Genomic DNA, 26,958 nt, shown 5'->3' on the forward strand with positions numbered 1-26,958 from the left:
TCTAGACTGGGACACTCACAGGCTTTTCTGTGAATTTTGCTGGGCAGTGTAGAGTTGAACGTGATTTATGTTATGCTAAGAGATCACTTTCTTCACAGGAACTTCTCAGTACCTTAATCATATTTGCCAGGTGTCCACAACGTGTGGAAACAAGGAATGACAGGGTGATTTCTTACGGCAAACTTGGCACTTAGACTACTTTCCTTCTATTTTTGAGCTTCTTGGTATGGACTCTTTATATGTCCCTTATTAGATCTCCAGCTTTTTACAAAATGCTCTTCTTCTGCCTCTCAATTAAAGGTGAACTGAAGTTGTCTCTTAAGAATGCTAAATATGGAAGGGTCAAGGTGTGTGTGAGGAAGAGATTAGTTCCATCCCTCCAGTAACCTTTCTTCTCTTGGTCATTCTGTAGTGTCCCTCTGCGTGTGTGTCCCTCTACTAAACAGTGAAAATGAGTCCTGTCACCGAAGCAAAAGCCTAGATTCTTGTTAGCTTCTGGCTAAGTTCAGCCGAAACTTTCATGTTAGACTTGTAAGGAACATTTCAAGTGAGCAGAGTTAATTTTCAGCGTTACACTTGCATAGTCCTACCCTTCAGATACAGCACTGAAAATACAGAGTGGGGAACCCCTGGAAGTGGCTAAAATGCCCTGGTATAGATGTAACCTATTACAAAAGAACACTGAAGGACATGTACGCATTTTTTAAGAAAAAAAAAAACAACCCAACTGATAATTCAAGTAGCTGTCACCACTGATAAAGTGCTATATAGTGATTGAATAACCTGGGAAGAGGTTACTTGGTCCTTGGGAGGGAAGCTGTCTGGGAGCAGGTCGCTGCAGGGTAAGGATGTGTCCTGGTTTCAGCTGGGATAGAAGTAGGGTTTTTTCTACGTGGTTGCCGTGTCTTCAGATTTGGTATGAAAGGTCAATACTGCATACTCTTTTAGCTGTTGCTGAGTGAAGGACTTTTTTCAGCTTCCCATAGACGTTGAGAAGGAGCACAGACAGACCAGTAGAATGGCCAGTGGAGTGTTCCATAGCATAGACATCACGCTCCATATATAAATGGGGACTGGCTGGGGTGGGGGGTGAGGGGAGCAATTCACCATCTCTGCTTGGGTCCAGCTGGGCACCAGGCAGTGAGAGCGATTTGTGGTTTGTATATTCTTTTATCATTATGATTATTTTTATTTTCCTTTCTTTTTATTATTCTATTAAATTGTCTTTATCTCAACCCATGAGGTTGGGGTTTTTTTTCCCTTTCCCTTCCTTTTCTCCCTCTTCTCCCCACCTTTCCGGGAGGCGAGGGGGGATGAGCGAGAGGCTTTATGGTTCCAGCTGCTGGCTGGGGTTAAACCATGGTGGGATGTCCTGCCCTTTCATCACCAAGGTGGAGGCTTCCTGGTAGTTAGCTCATCTCTTGTCTCTCTATTTTTTCTTCTTTGTGTTGTTGTTTAACATAGGTGGCTCACATGACAAAAAGCGAAATCTGTCTTCAGGACACTGCATTTATTGGGCCAGGACTTCTGTTTTTGGACCAGTACTTCAACAGTTTCATCGATGAATACATTGTCCTATGGATAGCCCTGGTAAGCGGTCCGTTTTGTACTTCTCATGTGGAGCACACTTAGAGGAACGGGTTGAGCACTGTCCCCTGTCCCTCTGCTCTGCCACTCCTGGCCTGCTCAGGTGTCAGCTGGCAGAGGGGCGGGAGCACCAGGCAGGATGCCACGCAAACGTGTGTTTTGGGAGCTGAGTGGCTTGGCTTTCCTTGGAACAGAGAGATGAAAGGAAATTTACAGATCTGTCTTGTAATTCTGCTTTAGTTCAGGTGATCTGTTTATTCTGCTAACTGCAGACTCACCACCTTTGTTTATCAGACTTCGTGTTTATTGCTGTTTGGTTTTGGGCCTGGTTTTTTGGGTGGTGTTTTTTTTTTTTGTAAACAGACCACTGTATGAGTTAAAAATCTTGTTAAACTTGTCACTTGGATAGATTGATTAAAGTATAGATGAATTTATAGTAGGGACAATATAAAAACTATTTGTTATTTTTAACCTGTTCTGTTTTGTTCTTTTGAAGTTCATATCCTTGTTTGATATGCTGAGATATGCCACTGGTGTGTGCCTACAGATTGCTGCTCATCTTCATATACATGTCTTCAGAATTTCATCTCATCAAGCTCCTGAACAGGTTCAAAACCATAATGACTGATTAAATAGGTCAAGGCCAAGAGGAGAAGCAGTTAGGGGAATGCTGAATGAAGCAGCCTCTCGTTTTTGGGAAGACAGATTAAGCTTTTTGAGTAACTAGCTCTGTGAGAAAGCTCACTCTATCCCAGATACTACCAGATGTTAGAATTACTGAATGTGAAGTCCTGCAGATTCTATTGTGATCAGTACATTTGAATCAGGATGTATTTCCCTCTGTGTTCCAGACATTGCAGCTGTTATTTCATACCATGAACATCCCATTTGAAACTTGCCATTCCCTGTTAGGTAAACTTCATTCTGCACTTCTGGTCTGGTGCCTGTAGACTGCAAACCGAGGTGCTACCAACCAGAATTTGAGGAGGAATTTTGCTTTCCCCCGAGGCAGAGTGACTCATCTAGCGTTAGTTTCTAAAGTCTTGTTGGAACTGCTGTGAAGGGGTAGGCAGAGGTATCAGTGAGTACACTGCTACATTATTAAGACTGGTAAAATGAGGCTTCTGTGAGGTAAAACTACTCATTAATCTCTGTTCTGGTATTTCTAAAGAACAAACTACTGGATCAGTAGGATGAAGGAGGTACAGCTCAGGAAATTTTTCTTCTATTTCAAAATCCTGTTACTGAGTGCCTTTAGGATTCATGCATTCGCTAGTATTTAAGTATATAACCTATTTTCAAGGCCAGTTTCTGGTTTTGTGGTCATATTAAGGTTGGCCTCATTGTACTGATTATTATCCAGACCATAGGTAGTTGTGTACTTCAGGGACACTGACTTTGCCCACCCTAACTGCTATCTGTGAAACTGCACGAGAGAATGACAAAGCTCTTTGAGAAACTTTGAGACTGTGACAATGCAACCCACCCATATGTTACTCCCTCTGAAGTATGTTCAGCTACTTTATCATCTATCTAATGTGTTTGGAACTGGCACTGTACTTTATCCAAACAAAACTGCATGGAACTAAACCTTAACTAAACTCTCCTACAGAGAAAGTCAGGCCCAGCATCAGCCTTTCTCTCTCTTTGAGAACAGACCCTCTGGCTGACATACCATACCATACAATACCATGCCATGCCATGCCATGCCATACCAAGCCAAAGGGCTGCTGTTGTCATTAAAGAAAAGCTGAGTAAGAGTAGCTTAATTATCTGTACGAGCAAATCATGACTTGTACACAAACCCTCTAAGCTTAACCTCCTTTGAAGAGGAACTATTTGAATACGATTTTTGTAAAAAGCTGTTGAATGTTTCTGTCTGTTACCACTTTCAGTTGCTGATATAGAGCTGAGCTGTGAGTTTATCAGGTCCTTCCTGAATTGTACAATAAAGAATGCTATGGTTTGTTATAAAATATTACCACTGCAGCTTCCTAGGTGTGCATTAATTTAAAAAATGGTGTATTGTCTGCTAAATTTGGGGAGAATAAAATCCCATCTACCACGCTCCTGCTTAAAAAGGCTATACTGATACACTTGAGGGATAATAACTGTAACAGTTACTGCCAAGGACTAGCACTCTGAAGTGACTAATACCAATTCCAAATGAATCCTACTGCTCCTGTTTGAGGCCAGGAAAGACCCAGCATCTATACGTGACCTTAGCCTGAACCCAGGCCAAATCCAAGAGAAGATGGTAAAGACCATTTCAGTTTGTCTGAATACTGTAAACAAATTACCTACCCCATGAAAAGACACAGACAACTTTTTTAGAGCGAGGAGGTTTGATTGCCCAGAATGCTCAAAAGTGTGTCAGGTAGTAGCAGGTGTAAGTAGTTTTGAGGATACGATTGAGGTATGTGGGTGATGGGAAACTAATGCAGAAACCAGTCAGAAAACCAGAAACAAGAGGCCATACTAATAAATAAAACCAGAAACATGAGGCCATACTAACAAAATAACCTAGTATTGAAGAAAAGAAGCAAAAACTTAACTGCGTTTCATAGCATCATGTGATCATCCCTAGAGGGCTGAGACTCAGCAGCACAGTTACAAATGAGCATAGTGACCCCTTACCCACCAGAGCTCACACCTCCTTCTAGCGATGTAACTTCTGTGTTTGCTCCTTCCCCGAGTCCTAGGAGATGCAGAACAAAAGGAGCTCCAAACCAGTTGCTTGTTCAGCTTCACTTGCAACCTAACAGCTGAAGCATATCTAATTTAGCTATCAGTCATCTGGCTCCCAGAGCTGGAGAACCATCATCAAGTGACTTGATTCTCAAATAAAAACCCTAGTAAGCTGAGGAGAAGAATCTGTATTGGACTGGTTTTGAAATACATTGTTACGAAAACATCACATTTGTGTGTGTGGGTGCGTGGCTGGTGTTTGTGTTACCTACTGTTGTATTAAATCTAAGTGTTAAATATGTTAGGAACTACCTAAGTTGTACAAGTGGATATTCAGATGTAATGGTTTTCTGTAAAAACAAACTGCATGCAAGTTAAGGCCACTGTTTAATTTATACTGATTTACTGTAATGAGTTACATGAAAGATAAATGCTTTTTATCCTTAAAACTTTGGCCTCCCTAAATTGCAAAAAGTAATATTCCACCTCAAAGGCTTGTAATAACTTGTACTAAATGGATGAGCTAGATTACTTCTAGCAGTGGTTCTACAAGAAACATATACCCCAAAATGCATAATGTTTAATTATGCTTACTTAAGCAGATATCATTTAAAGCTGTGATCCTTAGCTCATCATTCAACTAAAGAAACCTGTGTTTTTGAGAAATTACAGCAGTTCGTAAACCTCTTACTAGTACAAAGATACTACAATGCCTAGGCTAACAAGAGTTAACAAAATTTACTTTATTTACTATAATACACATCATTAAACAATCTTACATGAGCTATGTCATACTCTGTGAACGTTCATAACTGCTGATACGTCAGCAGACTAAATCTTGAGCCTATGAAAGTCAGAAGCATTTTTCACAAGCTGCAATTTGCACAGTGTACCTACAGGTATTTTGTAAAATCTGGGTAATGCATTTTTCATTAATTCTGCCCATCGTTACAGTTTGGCATTATAAAAAGTGAAACAATTTAAACAGTCCAGTGCTATTGAAAGTGACTATTAAGTAGTTAAACATTAATTGGACAGACAGTAAATGGTTTGGGGTCCATACCTCCCCTCCAAAGTAAAAAATTTAATAATATACTTTCTTACACACTGTCAGACACAAGATTAAGAACAATCCATGAAAGCGTTTAGTAGGAACTTTAAAACATTTAAATCTTAACATACTTCCCTATGGCTAATGCCTATACTTGTATCGTGTTACTTAGGTACAAGTTGTTTCTCCATTGAGCCATCAGAATAACATGGACTGAAGAGACTTGCGAACGGTTGCCATCTCCTGCTGTTGCTGTTACGAGAAAAGGAGATAATACTGAACAAATGCCGTATCACTATGATTCCTTTCAGCTAATTAAATAAACGACAAATGACTTTTTTATAGAATGTTCTATTTTTGCATTTAACTTCTTGCTAGATCTGATACTTACGGTGTCCATCATAATCTTCTTCTGCAAGAGAGCCATTTCTTTGCGAAGTTCACTTTGAGCACCAGCTAGAAGATTTTCATTGCTCTTCTCCAGCTCTTCCATGCTCTGGAAGGATAATCTTAGTTTAGAACTGTTCAATGTTTCTCCAGCTCTTCCATGCTCTGGAGTTAAGGATAATCTTAGTTTAGAACTGTTCAATGTCAAAGGGTTCACTTAAGAGAAACAAACCAACCATTATTCAGACTACAATTTAATTTTTACAGCAGCAGTGGTCACTGATAATTGATGAGTTTTGATCAGGCAAATCATACAGGAGCCCTTACTCCAGTCCACATTCCTACTTAAACCATACTATTAAACAATATAGACCCCGTGAAAGAAACAGTCCCCTCCACTCAGCATCTGTGAGGTCTCAGCTCGTTAATCCTGCACCTCAGGAAAGGTAAGAGTTCTACAAGAAAAGAGTAGACAGACCATCTGTGAGGAACCATAGGGTTCAATATTATGACAACCTTGGAGACTCGAAGTAAGGACTGTAAAACCCATTAAATTGCCTCCTCTTTGCACACTTCTCCCAGATAAGCCAAGAAAAGCTCGCTGGTTACCTTCCCTTTTGTAGATAGAGTTATGCCCAATTCTACTGGTTTGGATTTCTAATGCCTTACTTAGAAAAACTGGGGGAAGGAGATCTGAGAATAAAGTGTTTTGTTCTCTAGTCTAAAATGACAGGGAAAACGGGGGGTGGGGTGGGTGGTTGGTTGTTTTTTTTGAACCAAAAGTCAATTTTTTGAGTAGTTTTAGTCATAACCATTTTTTGTTTGCTGTCTAGTATGCTTGCTACTTTGTTAAAAAAAAAAACAAACACAAAAGCACCACAGTTGATCAGTATGAATCATGTGTTTAAAATACATTATCTCTGTAAGCACTGTTTAAAAAAAAATAAATGGTGTTTGTAGGGACTCCCAGCAAATACAAAAATTACGTATAAAGCAACAGGAAAGTTAAACAAGCCTGATCTGGGCCTGTTTTCACCATAAATCATTATTTCGTTCAGATTCTTCCTGTTGACATTTTAGTGAACGCTTACTTTTAAATACTAGGTTCCAGAAAGGAAAACCCTTCCTAAGGAATGTTGTTTAGAAAGAGATGAAGGGAGCTCTAACTGGGCAATTTTAAGGGAACTACAATTGATTTTCTTTAACAGTCACTTTCCTTACATGAAGCAGTAATGGCTAGAAAGGTTAATGACAGAAAAACATTGGTATCTAATTCTCATTATGAAGGATGCACCTGCCAGGCAATAAAAGCAGCCTAAAATGTATTTTTAATAGATTGCCAAGTTTCACTTTTTTAAATACAGACCAAAAATCTAAGGGAATAGTTAAGACAAAATCCTGATGATTTAACTGATCTATATAACTTTTAAGCTGGTACAAAAATGTGTTCTGTTTAGAAACTATGCTGTGGGGGTCGTGGTTAAATATTTGAAACAGGCAGATCCCTGTAAGAACATATTTAACTAAATCATTTATTCAACAGATGCAATCTGTATGCATGTACAGAGAGAACAAGCCATGTTCTTAACAAAGGAAAGATACTAACATGAATATTCACAGCAGGCTGTTATTTTCCTTAAATGAATCTTACATCTCTGTATTTCATGAATTAATATAGCTTTCTTAAATGCTGTGATAAGGATGAGCTGCCCTCTGAGAAGAAAAATTACTGTACCTTTGAAAATTGCTCATAGAGTTGCTTAATGCTTTTCAGTCTCTGACTCTGAAGTATTCTTGCCTGTTGAAAAACTTTTTGTTGCTGACGAAACATATTCTGAAGCAGAAACAAAAGAAAAAAAAATAAATCCCGTTAGTTAACCAAAAGCCCTTGGACAGCAACACTATTGTCACAAATTAGAATCAGAAATTTCTGCCTTTACTGGAAATCTGGGTCACATAATGTAGATCTCTGCCTGGAGAGTTTTTCTTGTTCTTATAAATGAAAGAAAGACTGAAGACTAGATTATGCCCTGGCTCACGTGGTGAGGTCCCTTCCAACCTGAGTTATCCCTATGAGATTCTATGAGAATTGCTATCCAACTCAGTCCTCGGGGGTATCCCAGGGAAACGTGCTGCTGAGGGAAAAGCAAGACTTGCAGATGTGTTGGGAGTACAAATACAGCAACATCATGCGATTACATTCCATTGTATTGCTCCTGTGCCCTTTCAGTGATCGGATTCTCTTGCATTTATTATATACAGGCAAATTTTGAAGCAATGCACGCTAAAAGACAACTACTTTCCTTTACTCCTTTGTTCCCTGAACCCAAAGACTATGGATGCACAGAAACAGCACATCTCTTTCTTCTCCATAAATGGTCTTGGCTTTTCCCAATCCACATGCTGACCTAGGGCATCACTTATTGCCATTTCTAAATTTGCAATAAAGTTTATAAATGCACCCCTCTTCACTTTAAAAATATATCCCCAAACTTAAACATTTACAGTTTGAGAGCCACCAAACTTGAAGGAAATTTTTTTTAATCAAGAGGCAAACAATTGTATGTTTCTTTAAACTGCATAAAGTGCTTTTACATTTCTTGAGTGTCTAAACAACAATATTCCCTCCTTGTGAAAATACCACCAAACTCCTGCCACGCTGGAAACCCACCACTAGCTTTTCTTCCTGCTCCTCTGCTTTCTGCACATCGACATCCCATTGCTGGAATAAAGTCAGGAACTGCTGGGAGAACTCGTGATTGAGCTTCTGCCTGTAACGAGACACGAGCCGTAAGTATGACAAATGCCATGAAGAACTACAAGGAAAGCTGAGGTTCAACACACACGTGGAGTAGAATAAAAGGAGCTGGCATAGATAAAGAAACAGGCTGTTTTGACATCTGGCCCTAACTGAATACTGTATGTTTTGAAAAATTGAAGATTCACACACACACACACAGACACACACTTTCTGAGTGAGTGTGGATTATATACATGTAAAGAGACGGCACTCGTATACGAAACTCAGGTGAAAAAAAAATTACATCAACCTTTCTTCCTAACAGTGCCAGGTTTTCTGAGATTTACTGTATTTTTCTAACCCGACTACAGATCTTGGCTTTAACACAAGGGGTTTACAATAAAAAAATCAATTAGTTCATTCGTTAGCTCATTATGATCAAGTTTCTCTATGTAAACTTAAATTTTGTCCATGCAATTTTCAAATATAAATATCTAAAATCACCAAGACAAATGCAAGTATTCCTTTCAGTTTTCAGCTGTCTCATTTTTCAGTTAAATATGCCTTAAGAGACAAGAGGAATGTTACGTAAGGTGAGAGTTACTTAAATATGAAAATGAAAATTGCTGTCTTTCTTAACCAGAATGGTCTAAAAATTGTACTGAACATTTTTCAGTTTTGAAGGAGAAGCAGAAAATTCCAACTGAAGTGGAAAAAATAAAAATATATGTTTAAAAGACAAAAGTAACTTCAAAGGTCATTTTCCATAAAGATAAAACAAAAGTAAAACCAGCTCATTAAGGTTCCTTGCTCTCAGAATTCCAAATCTCAAGTTTCTCCACTCAAAAGTAAAAGCGCTACGCTAAACTATTACTGTCAGTTTAACCAAGTGGACACAACTGGAGGCAGCAGAAACAGAGGACCTGAGCAAGTATTTAACTAGTACAAACTAGTTAACTTTGCTATTTAACTGTCAGAAGATGGGCCAACTATACCTCCTGTGACACAAAAGGGAATTTGATTTCACAGGTCTGAAAACCAAGGGTAAATGTTACCTTTGCTCCTGCTGTGTTTTCCAAACGTGTTCAACCTTCTGGTTACTGGTTTTGAGCGAGGCTTTCGTATACATCTCTAATCTCTTCCTCTTAGCTAAGAGAGCCTTGTTAATGTCAGCTGAAAAACAAAGAATATATAGGAATTAAGCCTACTGAGATACATCGTGCCTTCTATTAAAAATGCTGACGAGTTATGCTTTGGAGAAGCAAACAAGGTGTGTCTGAATGGAAAAGCAGCCTCATGTGATCTGGGCTCTTGGCAGCTGTGTTTAGAGTAAGCTCTGTAAAGAGTTACAGCCAATCCTGGAACTTAAAAATTGTTTTTTTAGTTTACTAGAAAGTAAACATACTTACCTCCAAATCTTTCCAGCATATTCTGTACTTCGCCCCTGGAAAACAGTGTTTAAAATTTTTATTTGCCCATTTTCTGACTTTAGAATAAGACCTGTTGTATATGCTTAAAACTAATTTTACTCACGTGCCTATTACTTTTAAGTAGTGACAGAGCTGTTTCTACAAGATAAAAAATAGCTCTCCTCTTGTGAGAGGTCTCTTTTTTAGACTAATTTGCTTTTTAAAAGAAGAATAATTACTAGAATCTATTAACTTACTCCCGAGTAAAATGGCACTATTGGGAATTAAAGGGTCCTGAGGGAGGGGGGATCATAAATAAAATAAAACTGATAGTTTCCTACACAAAAAGAAAACACAAAAGGTATTTGGAATATCAAATGAAAACAAGCCCATGACAGTCAGCATGACTGGAACAGTAAGAAAAATCCAAGATAAATAATATCAGTGTTGTTTTTACAACACTTTTAAGCTAATAACACCAGAGTGTAAGGCAGTTGTACAACAGCTGCCAAGTCCAAAAAGGGACATGGTGGGTAAAGAAAATGTTTATCTTGTTTTTACATCATCTTCTTCATGGGGTACCACTTTCTTTTTTGAAGAGTAAAAAAAAAAAGAAAAAAAATATCTTCAACTCAACAGTTATAATCTTACTAAAAGCTTTTTCAACATACACTTTTTTATTGCATTTACACTGCCCATAAATAGTGAATTTTGTAAGCTTTATATGTAAAAAGAACTTATTTTTCATACTATAGGTGGATTGTTTAAAGTATTGTTAATATCCTCAAGCAACTAAGATCAGAGGGGAAATATTAATAAAATTATCAATAATTTAGGATAAAACTTAAATCACCTTTTGAAAAAACCACACCTTTTGAAAGAACTCACACAAATATATCAAATATTTACGGATGCTCAAAAGTATCTACAACGAAACTGCAGAATTATTCGTGTTACATTTTCTTTTTTTACCTAAAATAATTTTATTATCGTCACTAATTTTTTAGTAAAATAACTGAAATCAGTGTCTATGTAAGACTTGCTTATTTTGGAAAAAAAAATGAAATCCTAACCTTACCCCACATCATCTGGAACAACATGAGTAGCTGCCAACGGTCTTTTCTTCCCATGCTTGTCCATTACTGGTGTTTCACCTTAATACAAATTTCAAAAATATTCACAAAATATCTTATATTTTGTGGGGCTCTTTTGAATTATTAAAAGTGTATTTACTTTCCTGTAATGCCATTTCTCTGAACATGTCCCATGGGTCTCAGTTCCCATCCATAACACATGCAGCTCCTGAAAGTTTGAATCTGGAGTTGACAGATGGTGGTGAATTATTCTGCAAGGCTAGACCTGAGCTGGCACTGCCCTGAGCTCCTCTAGACTGGTCTCAACCAGTTCCAGTTTCTCTGTCCACTAATATACAATGACTCTCAACTCAAAATATAACAATCACCAGCAAGGTAAAAATAGCCTAAAAATTGAAAAAGACCAATCTCTAAGAATTTCACTATGCTGTAGAATAAAGTACTGAAATTGTGTACTCTGGCCTTTAAAAAAAAAGCTAAATCAAGAACAGATATGTGTATTATTTCCAAAACATAAAAATCCTTGGCTGTCAGATTTCTACTGGGGAAGGGCGGGGAAGGGAGGCGGGGGCAATTTAGTCTAAACAAATGAAGAAGGGGAGAAATGATGAGAAACAAACCCATAGATAACTGCTGAAAGACAAAAATCCAGAAATGGAGTTACATCAAACTTTATAAAAAATTATCATGTGGTTAATGAGAACCGCATTTTTAAGTAAAGTCTACTTTTTTATGACACTTCCCCAAAATTAAACAAGAATCCCTTGCTTGACTTATTTTCCTTTTCTCTCAGCTTCCTGTGCTTCTTCCTCTTTCTTATCTTCGGTTCCGACTGAAGTACTCTCAACCTTGAGAGCATTAAGACTCCAACTACCCTACTGAGCTGAGCTAAGCACTCCATACAAGCAAGCAGAGATCTTCTTCTGTTCTATCCTGATCTCAAAATGTTACATGCAGGCAGGTGACAGAAACAGATGTCATTAAAATAAGGTAACAAAATCATGTAACAAAATCCTCCCCTATTAAAGACTCCACCTGTAATCTTAAGACATAATAGTGCATTATACAGTGCCATTCTATTGTGTTCTCTTACCAATCAGAATTATACAATAGGAGTCTAGCTGTCACCAACATCATGAGCCCTGCTTACTCAAAACACTTGCTAACACAGAAATGTCTTAATATCTTTTCAAAGTCAGCAATATTATAAGCTTCACTTTAAAAAAATAGTTCAAAAAATCATATAAGCACCTTCTCTAATATCATCCTCTGATCCACTCAGCTCTTTTCTTTCTTCCTGAAAGTCATAGGCAGGTATGGCTTCATCGTCCTGTGCCGGTTTACCTGCTTTTCCTCCATGTTTTCTTCCTGATGGTGCCATAATGAGATTTTCTTCCTACTGAAATGGTATGTTGTATTTGACACATAACTTTCCCCACAATACTTTGAAGATAAATATACTTTCATGTTTACATTGACCTGTTCCATCTGTAAGGACATTCAAGCAGTCAAAACTGTTTCAGTTTCAAGGTAATCCATAGGATTACCTATGAGTGTTTTTAAAAACAGTAAAAAAAAATAAAATACTGGGGCTAGTAGATACATACTTCATTTTGCTGAAAAACAAGGAAGTAAATTATGCACCTTCTTAAGGTGCCTGTCTGCTTGGTTTCCATAATGGTTATTACATATTTTGTCATATCCAGTATGGCATTCCCCCAAAACTATGCCAATGTTCCATTTTACAAAATACAGAAATGATAAACCATAAACAATCTGATTCTACAAGCCATCCCATACTAGACAGACAAAATATACACACAGAGGCCATTTTTAAAAATCCCTGACGCTTTCACTTTCTGAATTATCTTTACTTTTAGCTCTTATGCTTCTGCATTCCCTCATTTAACTAACGTAGTATATGTGTTTTACAAATACACCACCCTCTTAAAAACAATATTCATTCACTTATTTTAGTAAAATTAATTTTTATATATTTTGTATATTTCTATAACTATTCAAGGAGTAAAGTATCTATTTAGGAGGAAAAGAGCATAGTTGTAATCATTAAATGCATGAGTGACAAAATAAAATAGTTTCTTCCCTAGCACTTAATCACCAGTAGGAATAATATACAACAGGAAACACCAGGCTACTGAATCCTTGCTGAAATATTTCTTCTCATTACGTTTCCCTGATAGCAAGAGGTATGAAGCATTTCAAGGTGTCACATGACACTTTTAAAAACCCTTCAAAAAATAACAGGATTATTTGGAAGATGTAAAGGAGGCAGAAAAAAAAAAACAACAAAAAACAGCTGCAAGCACCCTGTTTTCCAGACTGAACAAGACATGACTCAGCAGTGGGTAACTTCTCATTCTAGGTGCAATTCACCACAGCCAGAAACATCAATACGTTTTCACAAGCCAAGGCAAAGCCAGATCTGAAAATTAAGTTCATACACTGAAATGGAAAACTCTAACAAAGATCTTTTGAATTTCCAGGACCATGAAGTCCCCCCAACACTAACAGCTATCTCACACACCTAAATTTCCCATTTCTCTTTTTTGAAATTAGTTATCTATATCTATGACAATATGTTTTTAATCACATATTACATGGAAATATATACAATGTGATCATACTAAGCTACTAAGTAGGGAACACGGCTTCTTAATATCTGACTTTTTCTGTGGTTCATACTTCTCTATATAATATGAAACAAAGATTTTTAGACCTTGTATGTTTCTTTAAATTATTAATTGGAAAAATCAAAAGCTCTTGCATTAAAAGTATCCTCAAATGAGAGTAAATTTTCAGGACTCGTTCTGCTTTTCAACTACTGCAGCTGTTGAAAACGTGACTGAAGGAGGAAAATACTGGTACGGCATCTGGATGTGCCTGTCTCTGTGCTGCCAAATAAAAAGCGCTTCAACTTTAAAATGCAAGCATGTATTTTAGCTTACATACAGGCACTTTTCTTTGTACTGGAAATCAGTACACAAAGCAGACCTCCCCAGTCCCTGCATACACTGCAAAACAATCTTGCGGCCTCACAACCCCATCCAGCCATCACCCATCCTATGCAGCTACCTGCTTTTGCCAATTCAAGTATCTTCAATCAACACCTGTGTATTTAACAGCGATCTTTCAGAGAAATTCACCTCCTTTTTTCACCCTGCCCGAAACAGACGTGCAAGAAAACATTATTTGTGTGAATATCCTTTGTGGGGCTTTTCACCATGGGGGCCCACCGGCTTTTACCTCAGAGCAGCAGCGGAGACTTGAGCCCGCACCCCACCGCTGCCACCACAGCTTTTGAGGGGAAACCACTGGGGTCTCAAAGGCCGAGGGGCACCGCCATGTCCTAACCCTGTTCCTTATTGTCCGCCCAACGACCTTCCACCCCTCTGCCCTGCCACGGGCTCTGTCTCCACTCCCACCTCCCCGCAGCGCCCACCACCGCTTCAAACCCTCCCGCCTTCGCCCAAAATCCCTCACCCCTGCCAGCACCAGCACCTCCGGCAGCCCTCAGGCTCCCTCCGCCGCCTCGGAGGCGACAGCGACAAGCTGAGGGGACCAGGCGCCGCCTCAGAGACTCCCACCCCGAGGAAAAGGCGGGAAGCCGGGCGGGCCGCACGGAGCGAGGCGCAGTAACGCCCCCCACCGGCCATGGGGCCCTCAGGGGCGGGACCCGCGGGGCGGGGCGGGCCTGGCCTCCTGCTCCAGCGTTAAACTCGTGTTTGTTTGTTTGTTTTTTAATAGAAATGGCTTTAATTTATCAAAAAGTCTACAAAATAGGTTGTTATGGTGTACAGAGGCTAAGGGTATAATGTCAAGGGAAGATATTTCCTCAACAGAAGGAATATTCCTTCTATAGAAGGGCATTTCCTTCAATACAAACAGGCAATATTTCTCCAGTCAATTTAATTTCACAAACTATAAATTTTATGTTTCAGGTTTTTCTACTGTTCTCCCAGGATTTTCATTCCTCACCCAGCTAAGGTACTTTTTACTTCGGAAGACCAAACCCAAAATCTAAATTAAAAAAATAAAAATAAAAATCCTATCACAGGATTTTGCTGGTAGCTGGGCTACCTATGCAATCTGTTTATTTATACATCACTTCAGTAGAAAAACTGCCTTAAAATTTTAACTTTTACTTAAAATTTCCACTTTTACTTCAACTTTGTTAGTTCTTCCAACTATTTTGATTAGTAGGCCACATATCATTTGTAAAAAAATCCAGATCCTAGTCAAACTTGAAGCTACCTAATACTAGTTTGAACTGGAAGAAGCTATCTAAGCTTTTTTGTATTTCCTGAAACGTACGATTTTCTGCTAGTCTGAAGTACCATTGATTTAAACTACTTACATTTTAAATTTCAGCATAATATATATGTATAGTATGAAACATAACCTTAAGATTAAAAGTGCTTGCATTTTTACAATGCTCAAAAGGTTTGATTCTACTTTGAGAATCCATTCATGCTTTAAATTAATATGAAATTATTACTGTTTGAAGTTTTTTAAGAGAAAACCAATAACTTAACATAAGGATTCATAAGCATTAATGGCTCATTTATCAAAACGGGTGAGTTTTGCTTTACTTTAAAACAGAAGCAACAGACAGGACTTTTCTCTCATTTTAGTTAATTTCAAAGCAAACCAAGATCTTACAATACATATGCGCATCCATTTTGTACATCGTCTGATTACAAAAATTAATGCTTTTTTGAATACTGTTAATACAATTAACTGAAGATACACCACCAAATTTCTGCTTGAAAAGATTCAGTATCCTTTCCCACATAAAACTGTACTGATCTGATGCCTCAGCAAAATACAGGGCCAAACCCTGTTGAATTTAAAAAACACGAAAGCTTCATGTGTCAGTACAAATATTGTTTTCTGAGTGAAACACTGCTCTCATACATTGCTACATTAAAACAGTTTATTACCCATTCATATAGAGAGGCACTTTTGCTTTTATATTTACAACGCTTATGAAATACTATACCTTGATCATTTTCGTTTGATTACAATCCTCTCTTTGTAATCAAGTCAAGAAATAACAACATTGTATTCTTTGGAACATAATTCACCAGATATAAAGTATCCTTCAAATAACCATTAGTTCTTTTGCTGTGCATTTTTTTTTAGTTAGCACACATTTCTTCCAAATCCCAATTAAAATACTACAAACAGGGATGAATTGTCACTGTGCTTTAAAGAATGTCAACATCAAAAAACATACACTAAATCTAAATGACAAGTTACATAATTCTCAATTTTCCCGTAGGGCTAAAAAAAAAAAGCAGCAATGACAGAAATTTGCAAAATGTTTTGGAATGCAAGATCAAGGACCTGATAAGCTGATCCCAAACAACTTTGCCTTCCAACATTTTATCTAGTTGGCAACATCCACTGCAATAAATGCAGCTACATTTCTTTAGGCAGCCCTTTTTATAAAAAAGGATAATATGGCCATGAACTAACAGCTGTAAAGTAAGATCTGTTGAAAACTGCCTACATACAGGTTTCCTACCATTATTTTATTTTATTTTTTGCTTTGTCACAGCTCCAGCAGCTTTGATAACACAAAGAGTACTGCAGAGATTCTAACTGTAGATGCATGATTTTTTTTTTTCTTCGTATCAACGCAGTTAAATGTCAAACCATAAAAGACACTTATGAGAGATTTTAAATGCTTATCACATCTTGAGGTAGACTGATCTCCAAAATAAAGCTCTTCTACACCTTGATTCGTTCATGACCAACTTCCTTTTGGATCCTTCTCCTTGGAAAAATCTTTCGTTTAAGTGCAATTAGCTGAAGAGAGGAAAAAAAATACAATATTTAGTTCTCTGCTGTGCTAGAGGAGCACCATTGGTCAGGCTTTCATCCTAGAAACTATGAAATCTGTACCATCCATCTTTAATTCAGTCATTACTGTCTTTTTTTTTTTTCTCTGCACAGGAAGAAAGAGTTATTTACTCAGCGTCATTTATTAGGCGTACACGTTCCCACTGGACTTCTCAATAACCAGAATACAAGCAAAAAGTGAAAAATAAGAGTATGCCTATATTCTGATTATTTTAAAGTTAATTTGTGTGTTAATGTAACACCAAACTACATTCAGCTTCTAAAAGATCAACACAAAGCTGGCATCTTAAAACAGTATTTATATACCCAGCCATACTACTGAGTTGAACGCTCCCTTCCGAAACCATGTTATTAATGGAGGAGGAGAAGTTTTCAAACATATATAAAAGGCTGAAAATCAAGGGAAAGATTCATGCAGAAAGTTACAGGTGGGAAAAAAATAATAATCAAAAGCCAACCTTTCAAGAATTACACCCTCTTCATCAGACCACGGAAAGTGTTACTTAAGGCCCCCACCTGCAAAGAATTACCCACATGATTTGTTCCATTGACTCCCTCTGAGTTCAGCAGGATTAATCATGTTCAAGAAAGCCATTTTATGCTTGTGGAAGTGGGTTGTTTTTTTCCTTCGAGTCGGATTCAAAACCATTTGAATTCAAGAGGAGTCTTTGCAATTACTTAGGGATGAGATTTAGATATGACCCCTAAATACTTTGGGATTCTCTTCACAACTTAAGAGTGTTGCTATTACATAAATTTCCTTCCTGATAACTTTGCACTTTTACCTATGTGTGTTAATAGACCAAGACTTTCAGAAACAATTGCTGATTTTGAACATCCAAGCACACTTTTGACAGACTTGACAGTCGCAAAGCAACTGAAAAGGGAACACCAACTTTCCTTCACCCCTGTAAGCTTCTCTCTTCAAGAAATGTCAACATGAGGACTTAAAAATTGAAGCAACCTAATCAGTCATGTACCACATTTACTTTCTTTATGAAGGAAAAATCCTAGCTATTGGTCAAAACTCATTTAAGAAATCAATTTAATATTATCCTGAAGATACAGCAATCTATTAAATGTTACAGAATTGATAAGATGGTATTAGTTTTACCTGTTCAGCAAAAAATGAGATGACTGTAAATACAATCAGTGTTACTAGAACACAGTGGGTCCAGAATTTGAGCTTGTCTCTATATGCCCTCCTGCACAAAGAAAGAAGGAAACAGAAAACCAGTTTCATATATTATAAATGCAAATATATAAACTTTAAACAGTTTCTGTGAAACAGGCAAAGAAGGTTTTTCCAATACTTAAAGGGTGGCTAGAAAGGGGTCAGAGGCTCTCTCTTCACAAAGAACTACCTGCAGAGGACAGGGGGCAAGAGGTACAAGTTGGACTGGGAGAGGTTTCATCTTGATATATATTTTTTTGACAGTGAGAACAACTTTCACTGGAAGAACCTCCCCAGGGATGTGGTAGAGTATCCACCAATGGAGGTGTTCAAGACACATCTGGACAGGATGCTAGAAAAATCTCATCTACGCTCCTTTTCCCCACGAAATGTTGGGCCAGGTGATCTTTCGAGGACCCTTCCCACCTGTCCTATCTTGTGATTTCGTAAAACATTTTGATAAATATGGATTTCCACCAGCACTTCAAGCATGCTTTAAACCCACTCTGGTAGAAATCTGCTTTGGCTACAAACAAGTCAAAATAAAGTGTTCTTTCGAAGCTAACAAAGTCTTGATGGATGTCCTCAAAAAGAGAACCCACAATACATCTACTACTCCTCCAGCTCAAATTTCAACTGCTAACTGCTGAGCTAACTGCCAGCTGCCACTGCTACAGCAGACCTTGTAGCACTACAATCCACACCTATTCTTGCCATCTACAATCCTTCTGATTCCTTCTACAGTTTCTCTAATATTTTCTCCTTCCTTACTAATAGCTATTTCTCACAATTTGCCAATCAGCAACAAAATTACTGTATTAATCATCTCATTTTTATCACTCTACCTGACAACCTTTTGCTTGTATTCTCAAATCAGCTATCCCAATTTCTGAAGTTGCTATTTATAAAATGGCAAGAGGTAAACAAAAAAATTTCACACATTATGTAAAAATGCGACATACATGTATCTTTTCTGATAATAATCCAGCTGATTATTGCTGACTGATTAAAAAAAAATATCACTTAGAAACGTCAGTTTATATTGCCCCTGTGCAACAGGCATTCTAAAAAATATGGGTTTTTTTTACATTTAAAGAAAGCCATAAGTCCTTAATTACTTTTTTAAAAAATAAATATTTTTTTAATAGTAGGTTAGAGCCAATCATTGAAATGTTAATGACTTTATGAGCACCAAAAACCCCAAATCCTGCAAACCTCATAGTCCATTCAAATCTTTTCACATTATTTTAACTGTTAACTCCTTCATGGCAATACTGGGGAAAAAATGGCTTGTACCAGTATGTTCTGTAATTGTATCACACTATCACAGTATAGTAACTTGAAAAGAACTGTATAACATACCATTCTTGGAGTTCATGCATGTGAAGGAAACGATTCCGATATTCTCTTGGCAGTTCAAATTGAGAGGGTATGGGAAACATTGATTCATAAAAGTCCCTAAGCACTGCTTTCACTGTCTGAGCATCCTTATGATTGTGATCAATATTGTCATTTAGGCAAACGAATTTTCTAGAAAACAAGAAGTCATTGTTAGAATATTTCTTTAATAATGTAGCAAAGGTACTGGCAAACCAAGAACACAAACAGAATCCTTTTAAACAAAATTGATACAGTATCCTTTTAAAAACAAAATGATGTATTTGATAATGGTAGTCAGTTTCCTTTTTGTTGCATTATTTTAAATTGATGTGATTTTAATTCTAAGACCACCAAGGCTGCCAGCAAGTCAAAAACCGCTGAAGAATCCAATGAGAAGCCACATTTCTCTATTTATATAATGCTGCCATCTAATGGTCACTAGTGTGCATCACCCCAGAGCCCACCACTGCACACAGAGAGCAGGTTGGAAGGTAGCATTATTATTTGGGTAAGGGTCTTTATAGTTTTAAATAAATTATCATGAGTAAAGTATCCTAAATAACAAAGTGACCGCAGGGGGTAAACATACTACATTATAAATATTTCACTGTGTGTGCTGCAGTCTTCGTTATGTATTTGATAATCAGTTGTAGTCAGTTTCCTTTTTGTTGCATTATTTTAAATTGATGTGATTTTAATTCTAAGACCACCAAGGCTGCCAGCAAGTCAAAAACCGCTGAAGAATCCAATGAGAAGCCACATTTCTCTATTTATATAATGCTGCCATCTAATGGTCACTAGTGTGCATCACCCCAGAGCCCACCACTGCACACAGAGAGCAGGTTGGAAGGTAGCATTATTATTTGGGTAAGGGTCTTTATAGTTTTAAATAAATTATCATGAGTAAAGTATCCTAAATAACAAAGTGACCGCAGGGGGTAAACATACTACATTATAAATATTTCACTGTGTGTGCTGCAGTCTTCGGAATAAGTCAACATAAAAACTACAGAAGATTGTACAAGAGAAGGCAAAGCTCGGTCCTCAAGCTTTGAGTTACTAAGAACACTATATAAATTGGGCAGGACATGACTTGAATCACGGACCCAAAGCTTAACTTGTATAATCAACCAGAATACAAACAATAACCTGGACAGAATTTATATGGAAATCACTGTGACCAAATAAGCATGCTCCCAATAACACCTCCTGCAGAGACTTATTTCTCGTATAAGAAACACTCGACTCTCTAAGTTACTGCAAATCATTGAAACTGAAGCAGCAGCTCGTGTGCTAGACTGCTATGTACCCTTGGCCCTGCTGACCTGGAGCATGACAACAAAAATTCCCTTTCCCACAAATGGCAAGGTTATGTGCTTTATTTATATGGTGAGATACAAGATCCTTACATTTTCCCCAGAGAGAGAAATAATATCTGGTGACATATGCCTTGTAATCGCTAACCTTTGTAAATAAGTCGTTCTGGTCAGCTGTATTCTCTATAGTATGGTGTGCTCTTTCAAAGAGCAAAGTTCAGACTTCCTACATGATCCTAGAAATAAGCAGACCTCTAGAGCATGTGAATTGGCCTACAGAGGGGCATTACCACTTTTCCTCAGTCTGGGCTGAATCTGGTGTAATTAGTAACCCTGCTCTAGACAATTATGTGCAGGGGAAAACACGCCTCGCCTCTTCAAAGAGCAGCAGGCTGTCTCTACACTATCAAGTAATACTGTGCAAAGCAGCTGCTTATGGCAATCACATGTCTACACTATGAGCATTTTGGGAGTTCACTCTGGACTATCCCTGACCTTGTCCCTTGGACTGGCAGCTCATTAGCCCTGGGAATGCAGTAGCTGCACTCCTGGGGTGTATATCCCTATTTAGCTTCATCTGAAAGTGACACAGTTTACAGACTGAGAGGTTGCTACACATGAGCAATGAGGATATTAACCCATTTCAAGTGGAAAGACTGTTTTAATGCGTCCAAAAGAAACTAAATCTGGCATTCCTTTGGATATTCCAGAATTAATGCCTAGATGGTTAAGGCTCACTTTTTCTTAAGCATGCAAGAGAAACATTTCAGGCAGATCAGTAAGTGAACAATACTTTCAGTCTATCCCAAGAGAGGTGCTGAATACCTGGTTTTAGAGACTGTGTGTAATTATGATGTTGTTTTATATGCAAGGAAAACATGTTAAAGAGAAGGAAATGTAATGCCCATACAGCCATGCCAGCTCTCCTTCGCTAACAGGATTCGACTACAGTCCTGCACTGTACTCGGCAGGAATACAGCCCAAGCAATGGATTTCACAAATCAGCCAACAATCTGGGAGTACTATACACTATTGTTCCTTCAGAGAAAAACAACAAAAGGGTATGCATATATGAAGTCCTAGGGAGAGTCCAAAATGGCAGGCCAGTGCATCAAATGAAAATTAGGGAAGATCCGAGACAGCTCAGCTCACCGGCCTCATCTTGCCTGCTGAGGTTCCTGAGATGACAGAGCAGACACCCTCACAAAGACACATTCTCATCTAAGGATGCAATCACTCCACAGAATAGGGAGCTCCATTCTGTTGCTAGGAGGCCTCGATACATTAGGCATAATCATACCACAACCCAGATAGCGTCAGGATCAAGTCTGACATCAGCAACAACCTTTCAAAATAAGAAGCCCGTGCCTGCAAGCATGAACTTCAACACGGAAGGTGAGAAACCCATGTTATGTGCCTTAGGCCTGATGGAAGGCTTGAAATCACGCTGACGTTTCAAGAAAAAGTTCTAGCCAGTGGACAGAAAGAAATGGAGAAGGAAGAAAAAGTGGCAGGATGAGTTTGGGCACTGGCCACTTTTCTTTTGAACCGCATCATTGTGGGAACTGGAATGCAGGAGTTATGTGGCCAGAAGGCACTCTTGTAAGTAGGAGGAATAGATACAAACCACCTTCAGCTGCAAAATATCTCAAGACTGGCATTCCCCTTTCTGAATGAATGACCTTGCAAGTAGCACAGTGTAAGAGGCAAGTGAAAACCTGTTCCTTATCTACAAATTCAAATAACGGTGTAGCTTTACAGGCAGCTGAGATTACACAGGAGCTTGCTGTGACCTGCAAGAGGAGGTTTCACTTGCCCTGGCCCAAGGTACCTGGTGCTACTTTCCTCCATGCTCTGTTTTTTGACAGTTGTCAGACCCCCTCCTTGAGGCCAAACTCATGAAAGTGGCAGAGAACTCTCTAGTTTTCTGAAGACAGAAGCAAGATGCAAGACAAGAGCATGCAATCAAAGAGGAAGAAAGGAAGGAGACGAGATGGGTGGAAGTTGTGCCTCACTTCTAAGGCAGCTGGCTATTAAATTATCTCACCATGTCTTGTTGAAGCCCAGTCTTATGCAATGGGATCAAGACTACAGTCAAATGTTTCAGGGAAGCAGATTCAGACTTGAGTCTCAAATACAGCATCCTTTGCTTTGCAAGGTGGTTGCTGTGAAATGTATTCCAGGACATTCATTTCCCCCATTTACCTCACAGTCATTTCAGCAGCCTAATTCCACGCTACAGAGCCCATACTCACATTTGGGTATCTAAACCTTTCACTACTGCAGAGCAGAAAACCAGAGGACTACCTTCTGGCTTTGTATGGTTTGTCACCAAACATTAAAAAAATAAAATAAAATTTATACCTCTTGCCATGTTGTAACAGAGCATGAAAGCATAATGGATATTCAAAACTGATTTTTTTTAACAAAACAATCTGCACTTGAGTTTTATTTTAAAATTGCTACATAAAGCAGATCAAAATGTTCTTCCTTGAAAACAAAACTACCCACAATATAAACTGTATGCCCTCTACAATGGAAAAAATGAAAGCTGAAAACTTCAACTATTTTTGAGGCTTTCAAACTTTCAAAAGTCTTAGACATATAAAAATGTAACATAAATTAATGAGGTAATCCCTAGCACTAGAGAGAGCTGTCACTTAGCTTCAGTTACGTAGAAAAAATTAGAAGTGGTTTTGATTAAAATTAGTCTCTCTGTAACACATGGTGTATAAATTCATTGCAATAAATTAATTTTCAACAGTTCAAACAGTTAAAGTGGAAAATGAAAACCACCTCACAGCTTAATACAAATCAAGAAACAGGATACCTGGGATTTTTTCGTATGTCATCCAGCTGACCAACCACATGAGAAACATTTGTGCGAATCATTTTGAAGGCAATTTCCTCTTCTCCCATGATTTCAAACCTTATTGTTAAAAACAATAATTTATACATTATACATTATTAATGTACAATTTATACATTGATATATTAATAGAAAAACCTAAAGTCAGGTTCAATAAATACTGATTTAAGATTTTATTTAATAATTTATTTCTAATGTGACTGTCCAACCTTCATTAGAATTTATAATTTGTTTTCTATCAGTTAATTTACGGTTTTTAGCTAATGTTCTTGTACAGAACCACCTTATTGTAGATTTATTAGTAGCCACCCACAAACCGAGGAACTGAATATTAATAGGAATTATGTAAACTACAAGTTTAATTTGAAAGTAGACACAACACTTACTATGCTTTTTTTTTTAAACACACAAAATTGACAACTGTAATTTATAATTAAACTTCAGACATGAGAAAACGTGTTCTTACTATCCAATCGCCAATCCCAGAAAAACCTTAAAATAACGAAGAGTATATAAAACTACAGCCTCAAATACAAATAAAACCTTCCTCATCCACTTAACGTGCAGACCTGACAGGTAAATGAAATGCAAAGTGTATGATTTCTGAACGATATCTTGAGTTTAAAAGGGTGTCAAATGCTCTTTCAGCAGCCTTACTAGAGGTACCACATTGATAATTTTCACCTTTTTGGTCTTCATATAGGAAAAGACCCTGCCGGTTTCTTGAAGCCCCCCCGTGAGAACATACTCCCTTTAAACTCACAAAATTAATAATACAGCTATTCAATACTGAAGTTCAACAGAACAAAAGAGCAGCTTGTATCTTCAACTGACTTATAAGAGTGTATTTATATCATTAAGCACAGCAAACCCTTGCCTCCACCCCTACCTTTTTTTAATCTCATTTGCTGTATTAGCTTTTCAGTTTTAGCATAAACTTCCCTGGGAAGTGAATTATTTTCAAAGATTACAGCATAACCTGAGTTACTATGTATTTATGTATAATAATGTCCAAAAGCTGCCTTAGACAGCACCTGCAACCTTCATTCATTCTACAGTTTTATTTAACTTTGTAGCCACTCCTGGGGGAACTCCATGCCTCAGAGACTCCCCACCACTCTCCCCTGATGATTGCTGGTGGGGCAATGGACAGGAGACCAGGCTATAAGCTCCACGCCAGCAAGCAGCCTCATTGGCATGCAATTGGTTTGGCAGCTTTCAGAGAAAAAAAAAAGATCTGACAGAACCTGATCACGGGCAGATCTACACAAATACAATTATTCAAACAAACCCACAGTCACGATCATGCTTTGTCCTGCCCTTTCCAAAAGGGGATGGAAACCCTTTTCTCATCCCCCTACCTGTCACTCCTCCTCCTCCTCCTTGCAGGGTAACTACAAGGTAGGTAGGGCTAAAATACTTTCTCTCTTTTTTTTTTTTTTTTAAAGCCTCAGTAGAAGAAAGAATGAAGCGGATTTACAACTTCTAGGTACAGGACAGGCTCTTTCCTTCTTTTCATGCTATTTCAACTGCCTTCACCCACTACAATTTATATAGCCATCTACAGATACTCTGGCTTACTGTCGGACAACACAAATTTGGATCTGTCCCAAGATGACACAAGTAGCATGGAAATATTTAGTCTACTAAATAAGGAACTATGAAAAACAAACCACATCATTCTGCACCATGAAACATACATAAGTAGGCATCAGTACATTTCTTCAGTTCCACTGTTAAAGTGAGCTAAGATTTGTTAACATGCAAATACAATCTTTGGTCATGTATGTATTTACTGCTCTCAATGTTTACAAAACCTAGCATGGCTTTTCACAGGACAGAACAACATACCTGTATTTGTTTTTGTCCTTGTATGCCTTACGGATTCTGTCAGTCACAGGTTTGCAATTAGTCACTAGGTTTTTTGTTACTGGAGGCTGGAAGAAAACATTTCTTAGATTATAGGTTACTGAAAATGATAGAGTCTGTTATAAAGACATACTTTGTAGAAAACTTGTATTGGCTAGAAATGTTTGCATATGCTTTACTCTCCTGGAATGAAAAGCACTAGTTTCTTGATCAACTGTTGAGGGGGAAAAAAAACAAAACTAATAAAAAAAAACTATGCTGGTGCATAACATCATGATTTGCTATGCATACAAATATTATATGAAAAATAAACATTATTATTAACAAAACCACTGCAATTTCTAGATTTCATCCTCAATAAAATATTCAGAAATTTTAGCTCATTTGACAGCTGTCTGACATTCTTCTGGTAGAAGCCACCAGTAACACCGGCCAGGCAAACTCTGCAGGACAGCTGATACACATTAGGCCTTATTTCTATCACAAGCTACATTGAAACAATTCTGGGAAATAAAGTCTCTGTTCTCAAGGGATATTTCCATGGTTGTAGTCTCATTCCAAGAAATTTAGCTATTGCAGACAGCAGAAGAAAAAATAAAATAGGCCTCTGTGCTAAACACAAATACTGTTCTGTCACTATTTGAACTAACTGAGAACTTAAGGCATTACTGCTTAGATTAGTAATATTTTACTAACTCTCCAAATTTGACACCGTTCCCAACCATTGCGACTTATTTTTAACCCCAACTTAAAACATATTCATGGCAGCCATCTCTTAATACCACTCTTCAAAGTTTTTAGTTCACAGAATTTTGCAAACTGAATTGAGAGTAATAAACAGGCAAAATGAAGTAAGGCTATACTGGATGTAACGTCCTCAGACTGTGCAGAAGTCTCAAATCCACACTTCCTTTTCTTAAAATCAGGCTGGCAGAATGATTTGGTATACATAGCTTTGCTGAAATTCAGACGTAGGGAAAAATATTTTTAAAACCTTCTAACATAGTCTGCTAAGAATACAAAGCAGGATAGGTGTCCAGAGGGGAGAAAAAGAAAAAAAAAAGTCAATGTCCATATACGTTTCTCTACACACATATTGCAGATCTCTGTACTATGATTTGCATGTGTTGGGGATCAATAATGCTCTTCTGCTACCCAACAGTTCATGATCTGTTCTCATCAAAATTATTTTTGCTTTGACACAATATTGGTTTGAAGCTATAAAATATCAGATCATCAATTTAGCAAAGTACATGCACGCATTTTTTTCAAATGCATAGGTTGATGCAGGAATTAAATTCTCATTGTCAAAGAAATCTAGGTATTAGTATCAGATTTAAAGATTTAAGATTCCTAAGTTTGAGCAGATTATAATAAGAATTTAACCACTAAAATATAAATGAAGGACTTAAATCCTTAAGGAACATCTAGTCCTAAGACCTCAGTTTTCATAGTATCACAGAATGGTTTAGGTTGGAAGGGACCTCGGGAGCTTATCTGGTCCAACC

The 26,958-nt window shown here is 37.7% G+C and overlaps 3 protein-coding genes across 8 annotated transcripts in view; 1 reads left to right on the forward strand and 2 right to left on the reverse strand.

The window, feature by feature from the left end:
• CHPT1 (choline phosphotransferase 1) overlaps window positions 1-5,673 on the forward strand; it is a 23,591-nt gene extending 17,918 nt beyond the window's left edge. The window contains exons 7-9 of one of the 2 annotated variants that reach the window (XM_014937351.1): window positions 1,465-1,590; window positions 2,084-2,194; window positions 5,499-5,673. In XM_014937351.1, coding sequence (XP_014792837.1) covers window positions 1,465-1,590; window positions 2,084-2,194; window positions 5,499-5,543 — 282 coding nt within the window. In that variant the 3' untranslated portion in view covers window positions 5,544-5,673. The remainder of the gene's footprint in view (window positions 1-1,464; window positions 1,591-2,083; window positions 2,195-5,498) is intronic. The other variant, XM_014937352.1, reaches the window with a different exon arrangement.
• Window positions 5,339-15,391, reverse strand: SYCP3 (synaptonemal complex protein 3). 3 transcript variants are annotated; one of them, XM_014937355.1, is made up of 9 exons: window positions 14,476-15,391; window positions 12,208-12,355; window positions 10,941-11,016; window positions 9,863-9,897; window positions 9,509-9,626; window positions 8,385-8,484; window positions 7,449-7,547; window positions 5,718-5,822; window positions 5,339-5,578 (listed from the first exon to the last, which is right to left on the reverse strand). In XM_014937355.1, the coding sequence occupies exons 2-9, from the start codon at window positions 12,335-12,337 to the stop codon at window positions 5,525-5,527; spliced, it is 717 nt and encodes a 238-aa protein (XP_014792841.1). In that variant the 5' UTR covers window positions 12,338-12,355; window positions 14,476-15,391; the 3' UTR covers window positions 5,339-5,524. The 3 variants fall into 3 exon arrangements, with proteins under 3 accessions (XP_014792841.1, XP_014792840.1, XP_014792839.1); XM_014937354.1 differs by having other exon boundaries at window positions 12,208-12,352; window positions 14,458-15,391; XM_014937353.1 differs by having other exon boundaries at window positions 14,458-15,391.
• Window positions 15,392-15,586: 195 nt separating this feature from the next.
• Window positions 15,587-26,958, reverse strand: part of GNPTAB (N-acetylglucosamine-1-phosphate transferase, alpha and beta subunits) — a 47,675-nt gene continuing 36,303 nt past the window's right edge. For 2 of the 3 annotated variants that reach the window (XM_014937346.1, XM_014937348.1), the window contains exons 17-21: window positions 25,433-25,518; window positions 23,543-23,641; window positions 19,379-19,546; window positions 17,957-18,047; window positions 15,587-16,788 (exon numbers count right to left, since the gene is read on the reverse strand). In XM_014937346.1, coding sequence (XP_014792832.1) covers window positions 16,711-16,788; window positions 17,957-18,047; window positions 19,379-19,546; window positions 23,543-23,641; window positions 25,433-25,518 — 522 coding nt within the window. In that variant the 3' untranslated portion in view covers window positions 15,587-16,710. Of the gene's footprint in view, window positions 16,789-17,300; window positions 17,359-17,956; window positions 18,048-19,378; window positions 19,547-23,542; window positions 23,642-25,432; window positions 25,519-26,958 lie in introns of all 3 variants that reach the window. The other variant, XM_014937347.1, reaches the window with a different exon arrangement.

Source organism: Calidris pugnax, unplaced genomic scaffold (genome assembly GCF_001431845.1).
Source record: "Calidris pugnax isolate Ruff unplaced genomic scaffold, ASM143184v1 scaffold1, whole genome shotgun sequence".
In the NCBI taxonomy this organism is placed as follows: domain Eukaryota; kingdom Metazoa; phylum Chordata; class Aves; order Charadriiformes; family Scolopacidae; genus Calidris; species Calidris pugnax.